General features: G+C 45.0%; 1 protein-coding gene across 6 annotated transcripts in view; it reads right to left on the reverse strand.

Annotated features, from left to right (window-relative positions):
• Positions 1-1115: 1115 nt before the first annotated feature.
• ncoa3 (nuclear receptor coactivator 3) overlaps positions 1116-17041 on the reverse strand; it is a 31331-nt gene continuing 15405 nt past the window's right edge. Inside the window, exons 2-24 of one of the 6 annotated variants that reach the window (XR_011693159.1) lie at positions 15255-15322; positions 13000-13104; positions 12508-12668; positions 11039-11139; positions 10676-10850; positions 10270-10461; positions 9838-9924; positions 9376-9519; positions 8723-8870; positions 7975-8603; positions 6901-7859; positions 6691-6814; positions 6203-6442; positions 5863-6075; positions 5624-5741; positions 5317-5488; positions 4393-4761; positions 4127-4255; positions 3759-4023; positions 3466-3658; positions 3127-3325; positions 1826-3000; positions 1116-1793 (exon numbers count right to left, since the gene is read on the reverse strand). Coding sequence is in view for 5 of the 6 variants with exons in the window: in XM_071493915.1 (XP_071350016.1) it covers positions 2989-3000; positions 3127-3325; positions 3466-3658; positions 3759-4023; positions 4127-4255; positions 4393-4761; positions 5317-5488; positions 5624-5741; positions 5863-6075; positions 6203-6442; positions 6691-6814; positions 6901-7859; positions 7975-8603; positions 8723-8870; positions 9376-9519; positions 9838-9924; positions 10270-10461; positions 10676-10850; positions 11039-11139; positions 12508-12668; positions 13000-13085 (4716 nt within the window). In the remaining variant the exon portion in view is untranslated. Of the gene's footprint in view, positions 3001-3126; positions 3326-3465; positions 3659-3758; positions 4024-4126; positions 4256-4392; positions 4762-5316; positions 5489-5623; positions 5742-5862; positions 6076-6202; positions 6443-6690; positions 6815-6900; positions 7860-7974; positions 8604-8722; positions 8871-9375; positions 9520-9837; positions 9925-10269; positions 10462-10675; positions 10851-11038; positions 11140-12507; positions 12669-12999; positions 13105-14560; positions 14697-15243; positions 15323-17041 lie in introns of all 6 variants that reach the window. The other 5 variants (XM_071493915.1, XM_071493919.1, XM_071493918.1 and 2 more) reach the window with 5 other exon arrangements.

Consider the following 17041-nt stretch of genomic DNA (forward strand, 5'->3'; position numbering starts at 1 on the left):
AACATGTACATTCAGTAATAATAACCTAATAACAACATTTCTTTATGTTTCCCATTAAAGCTGAGTCAGCAGTGGTCGAAAGTAAATTTTAAAGTGCTTTACTCAAGTACTTACTTTAGTCCCATTTTGAGGTACTTGTACTTTACTTGAGTGCTATAATTCTTTTTCCTTTTCAGATTTAGATACATTAAAAATTGTTTTTGAAATACAATGTACTGTTAAATATTTAACTAGTGATTCAACATTTTTGGCCAACGCTCCCTTACCAAAAAAAAACCCAAAACAAAAATAAAGATTAAAGTTTCACAAAGTAAATACAAATGTATGTGTATCAGCACTTTTGTTTTTCTTTCATTAATCCTCTCACAGCCAACAGTTTTATCTCTAAGAAAGGCGCAACATTTAGGAAACTATAAATTAAACTACCCAAACTGTAAATAAAACCAACCAAACTACCCATGCAGTTAAAACATGCTCCACCTCACAAAGCTCCAACCATAAAATGCTACTGATGATGATCAATATTAATGTTCTCTAACATCATGTATGATGATACATGATGTCTGATTTAAGTAAATTCTGCAAATCACACATCTGCACTTTTACTCTGGATTTTGAAGACAGGACAATCACACAGTAGTTTTACAGTGTGGTAACTAAAATACTTCAGTGTCTCAGTAATATCACATCTCTTCGCAGTGGTTACATACAGCTGGATCACTACTTTCACCTATCTTTTACTGAAGGATCTGATTCTTCTTCCACCATTGTCTGTGTGTGCAGTTGTTTAGAGGTTAGTGCCTCATACTATGGTACATACAATAGCCTGAAAGAGGCAACTGTGTCCAAGTTTTTCTTCAGCACTAAGCAGGGACTAATATTGAATAATGGCTTCCTTCTGACAGTAGAATATTAGATCTAAAAATGGAAGTGGATTATTCCTTCATAACCTGACAAGCTACTGCGCTCATCTGTTTTGTTTGATGTGAAATGATTATGTTGGTGCAATATACTTGCTGATATTAACTGTTCGCTGACTGAGAACTGAGTGAATTACATGCATGCATCACTGCTCATAATCAGACAGTATATAATTAGAGAACCAGAGTCAAGAATGTTTAAATAGAAATTTGTATTTACATCAATATCAACATCAAAAGAAAAAAAATCTGTAATATACATCCTGTAAAATGACAGCTTATCTTACCTCCACACAAAAAAAACCAAAAACAAACCAAATGATCTCTTGCCTCTTTTTGCACTTCATTCAAACTCTACAAAGTTTTTTTTTTTTCCGAAGTAACAAAATCTGGACATTGAATGAAGCTGTTTCCTGAAAAATAGAAGAGAAATTGATATGTCTTCAAGTGGATTTCATTCCATTGGTATTTCTCTTTCACAGCAAAACATGCTTTGTTTTTTTTTTTTTCTGGTTGTAAAAACTTTCTGCTGTGGGACTGAGAGCTTCCAGTCCTCTTTGCACTGCACTGATAGCTGACACATTTACAGTACATAACCATCATATGCTATTACAGATCAATGATATGTACCCATTTACCATCAGAATAATATAACACATATCATAAAAATGTACACCAGAAGCCTCAGAAACTATACAGAGATGTGGAAAAATATCTTTGGATTGCGCATGTTGAAAAGGTAGATTCAGCGAGTTGAGAATAACAGTCAAAAGAAGATGTGGTGAATAAAAACACTCGACAGACAAAGATGGTGGGAGGGAGAGAACTCTGCAACGACCAGGCCTGTTGGTGAACTGAAGGGTGTGTTCCCATCTTCACTGAAACACACACACACACACACACACACACACACACACACACACACACACACACACACACACACACACACACACACACAAACAACATAACAAGTTTACGTAATCGACTGTCCTCACAGAATTCACTGCCACCACCTTCTAATAAAACCTCTGACAGGGTGAAAGCTCAAACCTTCAACTCATCAGATCCTTGTCACGAGTAAAAAGTGCCTCGCTTAAACATGAAATACACGACTTCTCGGAAAATTTAAAAAATACAGCATTAAGAAAATGACAAACAGAGGAAAGAAAACCCAAAACACACCTGCAATATTTGCAAAGGCAAAAAAAAAAAAAAAAAAATGCAAAACAACCAAATCAGTATTGACCTATGGGACACAAAAATACAACCAGGTCTCATACTTTGTGCAATAATGGGCCTTTTAAAAGCATGTCTGATATATTTTGTAGGATATTTACAATTCTTATTCACAGAGGACATTTGAGACATCTAATACTGCAGTACCATTTGTTTGCTTAGAACAGGGTAATGATGCTCAGATACAGTCTAAAGCATAGAGGCAAGTTATTGCTCCAATCTGCATAACATAGTAAACTGTGCTTATAGCTTCCAATGACTTTAAGAATGAGGCGCATCCAATGGATAAGAAAGAAAGAAAGAAAAAAGAAACCCATTGTTGTGAAGGCATTGAATCTCTAGTAAGGCTGTAATGATGAAGAAATATTGCATCAATCTTTATTCCACACAGAAGCCTCCAGGTAAAGTGCAGCCACAGCCAGTTGTACCGTAGTCCCATTCTGCAGCCTGGCTGTGACGCTGAATACTGCCCGACAGCTCCAGGTCGCTCACATGAACACACAAGCGCGCGCGCACGGACGCGCGCACGCACGCACGCACGCACGCACGCACGCACACACACACACACACACACACACTGGTATTCTGTGTCTGTGCATAACCTAAATAGGGTTAGGCTTCAGCATGTGAGGCTTCAGTTGGTGATGAAACCTGATGCACTCTTGTCCTTGTAGCCAACTTCCTCCAGAATGAGCACTGCGTTATGTGGAGTCTCCTGTGTCACATTGTATGTTGGAGAACTCCAACTGTGTGTGTTTGTGTAGGTCCAGCTCTTCTCCTGGCCCAGGCCGCTCCACCACAGACTCCAGATTTTGCTGTCAGCCACAGGTCCTCAACAATACTTCTGCGGAGACAGAAAAACAGTTGGACATGGTAACCCTTCTATTGGTTATAACAGACTGACAGAGTAAAACATCAGTTGAGTCTCATGTGAGGCCACTAAACTCCCATGTGTCAAATAATTATCTACCTGATCAGGTCCCATTGGCATTCTACCCATTCCCATGGGGTTCATGCCCATTTGGCCCTGCATCTGTCCTGGCATTTGGCCCATCTGTCCTGCACCGGCCCCGCTGACTGGCCCGGGTCCACCCATGGAGTTGTTCATCATCATGGGACCAAACTGGCTCTGGTTGCCCTGCTGGGGGAACTGCTGCTGGGGGTATGAGCTGGAAGAGCAGAAAAATAAGTTTTGACACAAGTAATTTACCACTTGACCTAAAGAAATATTTCACACAAATTAGACTCTTATGAGTATTTTGCTAAAATGGGGATACATTACTGCTCAAAGAAGCCTGTTGTTACATACTTGTTGCGTGGCATGCCGCCCTGAGGCCAGCCCTTCATATCTCCTGACGGGTACATGGGCCCTCCCTGTGGGTTTCCCTGCATCCCTGGCATCATGGTGTTCTGAGGAGGGCCGCCCATTCGTGCTTGCATCATGTTAGCTGGTGGGCTGCTGCCTGGAGCCATGAACAACGGGTCCCCCTGCTGGTTCATCCCTGAAAGTACAACAACAATAACGAGAACGGTCATGAGTGTCAAACTTGAAGATTCAAGAGGAAATGACACAGACAACCAGCTCTGTTTCAGTCAACTCACCATAGTTACCTCCATAGTTGAAGCCCTGCTGTCCTGGTTGGTTCAAGGGGGGGCCTCCCATGGGGCTGTCCATGCCTCCTGGTGCAGTGACATTTGGAGGAGGGCTGAAGCCTCTCGCTGCCCCCTGCTGCTGTTGTTGCTGTTGCTGCTGCTGCTGCTGCTGCTGCTGCTGTTGCATCAGCATCATCATCCGCTGCCTCCTCATCTGCATGGTCATCATCTCCCTGCTGCGCTGAGCCATCATCTGGGCGTTTATGAAACCAGGCTGTGGAGAAACATCAATACTTGAACGTTAATTCTTCTGACTTTATTAAAGGTGGCAAGTGAATGCACATTACATAAGATGTGAGGATGTGCTGAGTACATACCTGACCACCCATGCCTGCAGGCTGCATGCCAGGCTGTCCAGGCATGCCGGGTTGCATGCCCGGACGCATGGCAGGGTTTCCTCCAGGGACATTTTCCATCTTCATGCCCTGTCGGGTCTGGTTCATAAACTACCAGATGAGACAGGATGAATCATTATTGACATAATTCAAAAAGCCACCGCAAACACGGTGACCTGCTGTATTTTCAATATAATGATATTGAAGGTCACTCTTTAGGTTGAATCTGTATTTGACTGTGTGATCACCTGTTGGCCTTGCAGTCTCTGCTGCAGCTGTAGTCGGAGAGGCTTGGTGGCCATCATGCGAGGTCTCATCATGTTTGCGCGGGGGTTGCCCATGCCCCCCATACCCGCCATGCCAGGGAAGCCTCCTGTTTGGCCCATCTGATTCATCATGGGGTTGAAGCCTCCAGGAGACTGACCTTGAATCGTGTTGCTGCCATAACCTGCCTGCATACCCATGGAGGGGGGCCCTGGGGGCCCGGGGTATCCCTGGCCATACATGGGTTTTTGGTCCATGCCCATGGAGGAGTCCGGCCCTGAGAAAGGCTCTGATGGTGGGCACTGACCCTGACCTTGATCCTGGCCCTGAGGGTGACCTTCAGGTCCGTGGGTCTGAGGCACAGAGAAGCTGCATGTAATGCTAGTTTGGACAGGATCAACCTTATTGCAATATTAACTCATAGCTGGCTAAGGATAATTGACTGACATAAAACACACATTTACATTAAACAGCTGCATGTGAATCACGTGTACTACATCAGGCTTACAGATTAGGTAACAACGAGAAGCTACAAAAACCTGGAAGCTTATTAACATTAATATAAACCAACATTCAAGCTGAGGCTTTCAGAGAGCTCACATTCAAATCACATCTAATTAGAATAGCTCATATGAATTTATGCAGTGATTTTGGGCCTCTCTCAGCCTCTGAACATGTTTTGCTTTCATTAATGCTCACTGACTCTGTATCTACTTAAACAGAGCAACAAGCACTTCATGTCATAATATTCTGTTTTTACACTCAATAATCACTGTATAATTTAGAATTACTTTTATCCAGGCACTGAAGTTCATTAGTGCCTCTGGTGCCAACACTGCTAATGTCTTATCATCTCCTTTTAACAAAATGAGCATAATACACATTTTATATTGCGGCATGTCCTGTACCTGGCCTACTATTTCAGGGATGCCTAGGGCTCGATCTATTTCCTGTAGAGCAATGACATCTGCGGTGTTGAGCAGAGAGTCCAGCTGGTCCAGAAGAGCTCGTTCATCACTCGGGCCGTCGCTGTTAGCCAGGGGCCCCAGCAGCTCATCCAGGGGGTGTGTAAAATGTTCCCTGAACCAACAAATGACCCAGATGTTAAGTCACTTCAAGAAAAGGGGGCTGTGATTAATGTCAACTTCTGAATTCAGCTTGAGGCGTAATAGGCTGGAAAAATGAAGAGGGATAGGGTTAAGAGCAGTGGATTACCTGTTTGTGTTAGTCTGCGGTCTCTCCATTGCCATGGCAGAGTCGGGCCAGGAGGGCGACTGAGGTGGTGGTCCATGTCCACCAAACGGGCTCATACTCATATTGGTTTCATTGGCGCCTGGAGATGAAGTCACAGAAAAGGAGTCTACTACAGATATCTACTTCACTTCATCGTACTAGGCACCAAGTAGGTAAACACATCAAACAGTCACTAGTCACAGCAGAGACATGTGACATACCCATATCCATGAGTTGCTGCTGCAGCATAGACCTGGTGTTTCCAGGCACACTGTTGGAGCGGTTGATCATGGGTCCTCCCATTGGGCCAGAGCGACCCATGCCTGGGTGTCCTGGTCCAGTTGTAGGGCTGCCGCTGGACCTCGGCATCCCCCACTCGCCTGGTCCTGCCATGGGAGGGCGCTGGGGCATTCCCATACCTCTGCCCATACCTCCTGAACAACAGACCATTTAGATCGAGTATTTCACCAGTAAGATTAGCTACATACTAAAAACTGGACCCTAAGCTTCTATAGGAAGCTAGGCTGTCTTGGGCATGCTAAGAAATAAGTGTTAAGTTACTTGTTGGATTGCCTCTTGGTGGACACACACCCATGCCTCCAGGAAAGCCATTGGGTAAGGCCCCAGGTCGGATCGGAGTGTCCATGTTCTCCTGTTTGACCAATGTGGGACAGGGGACATTCCTTCTTACAGCCAGCCCACCTCCTACTGCTCCCTCTACACCCAGGGGTTTGGCGTCCATGGACAGGGCTCTTTGATAGACGCCACGCTGTCCTGGAGGCACGGGGCCTTTCTCACCCTCTGAAACACACACACAGCACCAAGGGGAGGTTAAACGCCTTCACACATTTAGGTCATGAGATTCAAAACGCCTGGTGATACATGAACTTCCATGGTGTGATACCTAATGCAATACTTTAAAGCACATTTAGCTGCTATGGGCATAGTGTCTTATGCTTTGTGTTTTTAGTTTTTTTTTTTTACATTACATTTTTGCAGTCCAGTGTTTCATTTGAGTGTGATGTTTTAGTTTTTAATGACCGACTTACCATGTAAATTGTCAGGCATGTTTCCTGGTTTGTTTCCTACTTCCTTCCCTGCTCTGGAGTCTGGTTCAGGGTAGAAGCCAGAGTTGTTTCTTGGGACACCGAGAATGGTCTCCAAGGTCTCCGTCTGAACCACAGAGACACAAGAGTGATTGGCAAATGATGTTCTAGTGGGTGTTTTAAACAACTTGTCCTTTTGGACAAAAACCTTACCTCATCAGATGGCTCCAACTTGACCTTTCCATCCATGCGGTGGGTGTCTGAGCTCGTGACCCCTGCCCCCTGGGCTCCTCTTCCCTCTAGCTCCGGCTTGATATCACCACTTTCTTTAGAGTCGTCCTTATTGAGGAGGTAGTGCAGGAGGGCGTGAGGCTTCTCCTTCTTCGGGCTGTGCTGCTCCTGTTTTGATTCCGATCCCTTGCCTCCTCCAGGGGCTGCAGGCTCTGAATCCAAGGTGCTCTTTCCAGTGGCCTCTGCTGTGATGCGCGCCACCTCATCGGGAGTGTTCCCATTCTGGAGGAGCTTGTGGAGGATCTTGTGCTTCTCCTGCAGTGTCTGACTTGTTAAATGTCCTGTCCCAGCAGAGGAGGACACAGTGCCATGATTCCCACCCGTAGAGGAGGACACTCCTGTTGAGGAGGAGGAGGGGCTGGTGACTCCCGCTGTTCCATCTTTAGTCTCAGATGTGGAGCTGGGTCCTGAGTTTGATGTGTGATTAGGTGGCACAAGCTCATCTGTAGGGGAGGTGAGGAGCTGCAGAAGCTTCTTGTGGCATTTGGTGTCAGGGACCCGTCGCGTTGATTCTCCCCCTGTTGGACCCATCTCTCTGCTGGCCTGGCTGTCTGGCTTGTCAGGGGGGCCCTCACTGGTGGGGGTTTGTGGGTGAGGCTGAGACTGCTGCTCTCCTCCAGCCCCCAGTGAGCTGCCTGGGCTCTTGGAGTCAGAGTAGGTTGGGAGGCCTGGTTTACATGGTCCCCCTGCTGACTGGTTGGTGGAGTTGATACTTGGGGAGCTGTCCGGTTTGTGAGGGGGAGGAGAGGTGAGCGGGGAGGGCATCGGATTGCCTACTCCCTCACTAATGGCTTGGAGGGCATTCAAGGAGCTGCTGGAGAAGGTGGTACCTCCACCTCCAGAGTTACCAGGGTGGCTGGAGCTCATGGGAGAGTTCATACCTGCAAGAGGTGAAAAAACAAAGAATGAAACAAATGTCAGCAAACATTTGGTACAAGAAGCTGTGATTTTCTACATCTAATTAACCTGAAAAGTTCTAAAAAGTTTGGTTAGTACCTCCAGGAGAGAAGGGGCTGGCACCCATCTTGGGGCTTCCTCTGACTCTGGGTGAACCCATGACGTTGTGTGGGGGGCCGTTAATTCCTGGACTGGCCTGGGGGGGACTGGTCATTCCCATCCCGTACCCTCCAGCTCCAGGCCCACCTCCTCCTCCATGGAACTGACCCATCTGCTGATGCGGGTGCTGCTGCTGATGCTGATGCATGCCGTGGTGGCCCATCTGGTTCATCTGATTCATCTGGTTCATCTGATTCATGGGCCCCAACTGACTCATTGAGTTCATGGGGGAATTCATTGGATGCATTGAATTCATTGGATTCATCTGATTCATCTGACCCATGTTGTTCATCTGATGCATAGGATTCATCTGGTTCATGGGATTCATTTGATTCATCTGGTTCATGGGATTCATTTGATTCATCTGGTTCATGGGATTCATGCGGTTGCCTCCAGCGTACGGAGGCATTCCTCTTTGTGGCATGTTGCCCTGTTCAGCCATGCTGTAACCCCTGTTCATGCCCATGCCCCCTCCTGGGCCCATGTTCATTTGTTGGTTGGGGTTGTTCACACCCATGTTTTGAGGCCTCATGCCTCCTCCTTGGTTTCCACGATAACCATTCTGCTCCCTACAAGAAAATATGAAAAATGACAATAATTAAAAACATAACAAAATTTAGGCTTTACACTGCAGTTGGATAAGTTTGTTGAATTCATATTCTTGCTTAAAACTAGAGAGAATTGGCACCTCTGTAGCAAGTGTGTGGACAAGAAAGAGTGTGGTTCATTGGTGTTGGGATTCCTGCAGAGATCACTCCTGGTCTGGGCTGTGACTGGGGTGCCGTCAGAGAGCGAGAAGCGGTAGAGCGGGGTCTCCGCATGGCCGTTATGGAAAGCTGGAGCAGAGACAGAACAATTCAAGCCTCCAATAAATAGCTGATAATGAGACAAAGCATGTGCATCAGCAGTGTTGATTTTTAATGCAACAAGGAGTTTGCTCTGAATGAGTTAACTCTTATACAGCACAAACTCAAGAGTGCTTCTGGTAATGTCTCCTGATGTACTGAAGATTATTTATTAATGGTTTGAGGCTCTTGTTCACCATTTAAGGGCCATATCCCACATAACAAACGTTTTCATGAGGTGATTTGTGTTCTGGTACATTACTTGTGTATTGCTGCCTTCTTAACAGTGCTCAAGTCTGCCTTCCAGTGCCCATAATAATGGATCATGACTGTGTCAATGTGTGTGACTACACTCTTATTTTAAGTGGTCTATTCACATGCAAAACAAGTCTATAAATGAAGTTGCTTATCGGAGCACCAAGAAGGATTTTTTGGTAATGGCTTAAGTGATGGTGACAAAGGTGGTTCGATAGTGGGGAGGTATATCACTACGTACCATCTTGATAGTGACGTTTGTAGGACCAGGGTTGTCCCTCGCTGCGATGGAGGAACATCTGCATGCAGCGCCTCACCAGGTCCTCCCATCCCGGGCGCATAGTGGTGTGAAGAGAGCTTTGCTGTTCAATTTCAATCAGTTTACCTGCAATAGAGGATTCACAGCTGGGATAAGCCAAAGGAAAAAAGCAATAACTTATATGCAGTTTATATTCCTAATTCAATGTATTAGTAATCAATGGCGTACATTTTTACATATCTAGAATGACATGGCTTGGAGGTAAAATTCTCATAAGAGAGCAAGTAAAGAAAGATAAAGTGGGGTTATTCTAATTCTAATGTTTATTTTTTAAAGCGACCAAGCTAGTTTGACTTATTGACTTTCCAACGGTCATGTCACATGTGTAAAAGACTAATACACTTTGGAAAAGGACTTGGGTCTATTAACACAGTGGAAACTTACCAGACAGTTCATGGCGTGTGCTAAACCTCTCTGTTCTCTCTACTGCAGTGATGCGTCGGGCCACACAGATCATACATGACTGCAAATCTGAGGAAAGAGACAACACAATATGAAGTTCTTATTTAACTTCAGTGGAGGAGAAACTGGACATTCAATGTGTGATTATAGTATCATGTGCAATATTTAAGTACAAATTCACCAATTAATAGTAGACGACATAGGTACACACTACGTGTATGCCAAGTAAGATGTCGGGTAAAGTAAACAGGTCCTACTTTGTAGCAGAAATTCTGGTTAACGCATATCCTCTGCATCAATAACTGTAAATGTTGTCTGCGTTCTTTTATATTTTCTCATTTATTTTCTATTTTTTAAACTGGAAATAAATAAACAAAACAAAAAACATTCAAAGCTGTTAATAATGACTTTTACCCTCTCCCTCCTCCATCATAGCCCGGGGCTGAGTGAGGGCAAAACACTGCATGGTCTCATAGCGTTGGCCTCCAGGCCTCTCTTCTGACAACCCATGACCCTGACCATGACCAAAGTTCACCAGCATACGACAGTTGAAGGTGTGACTCTTCTGCCGGGGTGCATCTCCACCCCATGGAGCCCCATTTGGTGCTACCAAGAAAAACAGAAACAGATACTAGTAAACAGATGAGCATGACTGTGTATGTGTGTGTGAGTGCACAAGAGCATTCAGATGTCAAAGTGTTCAATCATCTACACGTGTGTGTGTGTGTGTGTGTGTGGGTAAGTGACTGTGCCTCCCGAGTGTACACTGAGGTGTGTATGATATTAAATGCACCAGCACATGTATAAACCCCTGACTCACCGTTGGACTTGGGTAGATTCTTGTGAAACTCCTCCCTGTCCTCTTCGTGGATGATGTTGTAGACACTTGTGTTGATCAGCTCCTCCTGCTTGTACTGCAGGTACTGGGTCACATTGTCCGACACAAATACTATGCTGCCTTCTCGATTCACCACAAACAGAAACCCATCTAGGGCCTAAAAACAGCAGGGTGACAGAAAAGGAGAGATGAACAGAGGAAGACTTCTTATATTTCCCTTTAGACCAGCTGAGACATTTCTGTCAACTTCAAGTGAGCAATGAACACAAACCACTGGTTCAGCATATGGAAGAGCAACTAATTGGTGTTAGTCTTGTGCCCCACAGGGATTGTCCCCAAGCTGACCTGTAGGAGCAGCGGTCCCAGATGGTCCTTGTCAATGACCCCTTGACCAGTGGAGGACACATCCGCCTTCTGGACATCATCATCACTGCAAGAGCTTTTTCCTAAGGACAAATAACACATCACACGATTGATGAAGAGAATTATCACCTTACAACAATTATCTATGCATCTGGATTTTTTTCTTTGCACACTGCAAGTTATTTCCTGCAAGACTCAACATGAAAAGGTCTTAATTTGAGAGTTGCACACGACCTGTGTGTTTTCTGCCACGTTTGAGAAATTTTCAAGGCAACCATTCTGCTATTTACAGCTGGCTGCTTCACTTACACAGCGTAATGACATACTTCTTCTGGCCACCAGGTGGCAGCACAAGTCATGGATGCATGGTTAGCATGCCTTTCTATTTTTAAAATCAGCATGTGTCTGAGGCTTTGTTAGATAGCACTCACTCTATCTAGCAGGGTCATCTGCGGTACGAGACTATGAGCAAAACGACACATAATATGTCACATGGATGTCAGTCCATTTCAAACTGAGCTGAACAGACCAGAGAAAAAACAGTGACAGTGACATAAAAAATGACAGACACCTGAGAAGGTGATGTTAAGAGCAAATATGTGTAAACAGAAGGAGGGAAAGGTGGGTTAAATGAACAACAGCAAAAAAGAAGAAAAAAAGAGGCCCTCCATCATTCCCGTCCTGTAACTATGGCAACCTGGCTGCACAACGCCAGGGCCAGCAGTAGCCAGCTGTGACCCTCTGGGTAGATTCCAGTATGATCTCTCTCTCTCTCTCTCTCTCTCTCTCTCTCTCTCTCTCTCTCTCTCTCTCTCTCTCTCTCTCTCTCTCTCTCTCTCTCTCTCTCTCTCTCTCTCTCTCTCTCTCTCTCTCTCTCCCTCTCTCTCTCCCTCTCTCTCTCCCTCTCTCTCTCCCTCTCTCTCTCCCTCCCCCCCTACTTAACCTCACAGGTCTAATCTCAACCAAGCTGGAAGAAAATATCTTCCTTTGCGCATCTAATCATTTCAAATCTGCAAAAATGATTGGAAAATGGCCCGGGGACAGGAGAGACACTTTAAGGTCTGATTTCCGAGTCACCAGTGTCGTTAGTCTCCCACAGAGAAGCAGGGTTTGGCACTAACTGATACACACTGTCACTGACAGCCTTGAGCCATGACCAACAAGGATTGGTCTCAATTACTGGTGTTCATTTACCCCCAGTGATACAAACAGCCAAGCTGGCTGTCAGTCAGAAGCAGCCTGGCCATGAACCAGACACACCACTTCATCACTGGCATCATCTGTCCTGCAGCGGGGCACTTGACATGATTCAACTTTATTCACTGTTTACTCCACAAACACAAATAAAGAAAAACATTTAAATTTTGACCAAATGATCATAAAGTTACAGTCAAATTCTATCTATGCTCATGACCGGGAGTGTGTGGCTGTAGTTTGTACGGTGGTGGTACCTTGCTCTTTGATTTGTCTGATCTGCCTCACGGTCTCCTTGAGGATGGCACATTTGTCAGGCTTGACGTTGAAGCTGTCGATGTTGGAGAGATTGGCGGAGATGAGCTCAGCCAGCTCCTCGATGTACTTGCTCTCCTGTTCCCTCCGACGCTTGTCACACCTGCTGGGGCGCCAAGGGGATTAGACATGTTGCCATGACAACCTCACCTCCCTACGCCCTGTTCGTATGCAGGCCATACGGCCGGGGCTCTGATGCTTTAATTATTTCACTAGCAGCGCACGCGCGCACACACACACACACACACACACACACACACACACACACACACACACACACACACACACACACACACACACACACACACACCAGGGAAGCAGGGATGTTTATGTGAGGCCAGGAGGAAGGAAGTGACCTGACATTCACACCAAAAACAGCAGCAGAAAAGTGAACTGATATATGAACGACACTTCACAGAATAAACAGCACTCACCCTATGCCTGGTGTGTCACAGGTGGACAGTTTACGTTTGCGGTCGGAGCACAGCGGCTCCAACGAGTTGTCTCCTACGCCACTCATCTTCAGCACATATCAGCACCTGAAAGCACACAGCCGTACATCATATGTACACATACGCACACAGGCAGTGCAACATGATCAGAGGGAGTTGAAATGAGTGTGGTTTTATATGCTTTCATGTGTGATACAATCTAATGAAAAGATAAGCGTGGATTGGTGCGTGCCCTCAGCTGACCGTTTTTGACATATTCACTCTGAAATTACTCTAAATTCAGACAAACCTTGAAAGCTTAGTGTCAAGTAAAGGGGGTAAAAAAGAAAAACAAACAAACTCCCCAAGCTACTGAGGTTATAAATGAAGTGACTTCCAGGGGAAGAGTAGATTGTAGATTCCTACAGATTTATGAGTGTAGACTATCCAGTTAGTAAAGCAGCCTTGGTTCCTTCTTAGTGCTTGATGGGAGTGAAATCTCATCTGTTCCACTGCGAGGAGCGACTGATGATGATGTAGTGATTTGGAGCCTCGGGGGAGATGGGTCATCCTGCGTTCAGCCAGCCTGCCCGCTAGAATGATACCACTCTGCTAGCCGCCGCAACACAAGTACACACTGCATATACAAACTGTTTCCAGTACACTTACATGCTCAGGCATGTCAAAGCACAGTCTGTAAGAGAGATGGCTGTTAGTAGCTACTGTCCCAGGAAGGCACATAATCTCCAGCCTGACTCTTTGTCTGACTACATGGGACTGCATGAGCAAAAAATACACACTGGTCAAGTTTGTGTGGCCTAAAACAATCCAGCTGAGGGTCCACAGTGTATTCTAGGGACTCGTAAGAATTATCCCTCTTCCACATTCACTTTCTTCTCCATACTAGTCGACATCCGCTCTTTCTTGCAATACATTTTAACTGCAGTCCCCCCTCATACCATCCTCAGACAACCCCTCCCTTCTCTCTCTCTCTCTCTCTCTCCCTCCCTCCCTGGGTGTAGTAGTACTGGGCTGGGGACCCTGCCCTTATTTTCTTGCTCTGGCATTGCCCTGTGTCTGACCCCTTCAGAGTTCACGTTAGAGGAAACCTCTGCAGCCAGCCTCTAAGGTCACAGCTCTTTCCTATTCCCACCCAGAAACACACACAAAGCTGTGGCGTGCGGCTGTTCAACCAGATTGTTCTACTACAAGTCAGTCCTGGACTTTGTGTCTGCGTGTGTGTATATGTGCACATGCAAGGGCTCTTAAACACAGAGTGAGCTCATTCCAGAGTGGAAAACTGTAGAACGGATGAGAACCATTATGCAACTCCTGCTCCACAACAGCAGGCTAGGACATGCAGTCCAGTCACCCACCACCGCCACCACGAGTCTTAGACACACACTCTGCGCCATAAATCTGAATCGCATGCTTCTTGTCCGTCTACCTTTCAGCACCCCTTTCAAAATGTGCCTGTCCTGCTCCGGCTGTGACTCTCGCTGCCCCCCCCCCCCTTTCTCTCTTTCTTGCTTCCTTCCTTCCTGGTTTCTGTCCTAAGGCTCACCTCTGCAGCAGTGGAGAAAGATGACATCAGCCCTCAGTCAGCCTCACATCCTGAAACGGACAAACAGGAGAGCTGGGGGCTGCTGAGAGCCTTTGTGAGAACAGGGAACGCACAGTGGAGTAGCACAGTTTCTACACTATGGGGAGGCAGAGTAAATGTAAACAAGTTTGTATTTCAATGCTGAAATACAATTTTCTTAAAAAAGCTTCCTTGTTGCAAACACTGTAGTAAAACAACTATGCTTTCATTGAATTTAGACAACTCCACGGCACAATTTCCTGTGTGTCCTATGTATAATTCAGTAGTTCACTTAACACACAACATGACTGAGATCTGAAACTTGCCAACTCTAGTAGACAACACCTATAGAGCAGAGTGAGAGATTGTGAGCAGCAGCAGCCCACCATAACCACAGATGAGTCTTAACAGGCTGGCAGCATGCCACTGTCCTGGATCAGCTTCATTTTACTATGTGAAACTTGCTCAGGGACAAGATGAGGTGTTGCACAAACCATCGGGTTTAGAAACAGCAGCTGCAAATGTGAGAAATCTAACATCTCATGGTCAAAAAGAAAATGGTCTGAACCTTTGGCTGGTATGGATTGTGCAGCGGGAGTGTGTGCATGTGTGTGTGTGTGTGTGTGTGTGTATTAGCGTGAATTTGTGTGTTTTGCTACATTTACCACATGCTCACCTCGGCCAGTTTAATCCCCAGTCAAGCTCCATTCAGGGTCTAGTATCACGTCAATGTCTTAACATCTCCTGAAAACAGAAGGACAAAAGAAAAAGTTAATGAACTGTTGTATTCAACATGACTCCACACAGGCACCCCTCTGCTTCCTAGAAGCTCTTAAATATTTCTTTCACAGAAATTCATGGGAAAAAACTGATTTCTAAAATTGCACAGGAAGCCAAAGCACAACACATCCTGTTTGTGTCCTCCCCTCAGCCCGTTCCACTGCGTCATCACTTCCCTTTCCTGGAAATGTGGCCACTCATCCACCCTATTAACATATTCTGTTTATCAGGTCTCTTTTTCCCTGTCGTCCTGGCTCCTAACTCACTCTTTGCATGTTTGCTGCTGGCCCTCAGATGCCTCTCAAAGCTTAGCTGAGAGAACGAGACAGTGTGCACACAACACCTTTCTCACAGAGGGCAGAAAATTCCTGAAATAAAAATTTTATCAAATTATTGCTAATCATAAATTCAAACTGTGGCCGGTCAAAGACCTGTCTTCACTGTGCACATAACTGAACAGCGTTTTCTTTGTTGCTCTGCCACTACTTATAGTAATCTTGAAGCAACTGAGCATATCACCTTTCTTTGCTACTATTTCTTTTCTCATACTACTTTTAGAAACATTAGTCAGACACTACACAAGCTTTAGTACTTTACCTTCATATTCATAATCACAGTAAAGAAGGCCCACCTGGCGTTTTGTGTTTTCTCATCATAGCAATTGAATAAGTGTTCATCATAGCAACAGAAATGAATCTTTCTTGAACTTGTCACCGACATCTGTGTACAGTTTTTTCCATTTCAAAAAAGCAGGGACAATATCACACTCTGATATAATAACTTTTTGAGTGCTTAGGATTTTTGTAGCCATGTTTTAATATTACGGGACCTGTCATAGGGCCCTGACCCACACGCTGGAAGAGCCCTGCGTGTTTTGGTACAAACTGCTCCAAAACCAGTGACCTTTAGCACCATCATCCTACTGCCACAGATAAGCCTGTCTGATGTTCTTCTCTTCATGAAATCTAATAATCACACAGCTCTAAACACAAATTCTTCATTACATGTCTACAATCATCAGTGACTTTAAAACTCACATTTGAACTACTGCTGTTCTCTAAGGACAGGCTAAAGAGAAATGACAGATTTCAATAAAAACAAACTTAGATTTTATAAATGTTTCAACAACAAAAAAATCCTGACATGACGCCTCAATCCAGATTTAGCCTCATTATTCCTAAATTTAACTCGACAGTCATCACAGCCACAAACAGGCAGCAGTGAGAGGCCTGCTACATACTCTATCCACAGCTGGTGTGTGTGTGTGTGTGTGTGTGTGATCCTCCACCACAGACCACTGATCACATCAGTCCTAAATGCAGTGTTGCTACTGAGCTAATACTGCAGCTGAATAATTTAACACAGCGAAAGAGAGAAAAGCGTTCCCTTTCTGTCATCTGTCCAAACACAGTTTAATAATTTGAAGTCGACTTTTTTGGACAACAAATCGAGAATTCACAGAAACCAGGTTAAAGAAGCAACATGTGAGTGTTTCTGAGCATCTTTTACTAATGTTTCAGTTATTTTTCAAGCCTTCACTTCTCATTTTTGAGATTATTGTTGAACTTTGTTAATTCCTGTCCTTGTTTACTCACACACACACACACACACACACACACACACACACACACCACATAAATGCACAGTTAACTCTTGGAAGTGAAATGTAATTCAGACCAAGAG

Source organism: Trachinotus anak, unplaced genomic scaffold (assembly GCF_046630095.1).
Source record: "Trachinotus anak isolate AG129_WGS33_773 ecotype Australia unplaced genomic scaffold, CSIRO_AGI_Tana_v1 ptg000013l, whole genome shotgun sequence".
Taxonomy (NCBI): domain Eukaryota; kingdom Metazoa; phylum Chordata; class Actinopteri; order Carangiformes; family Carangidae; genus Trachinotus; species Trachinotus anak.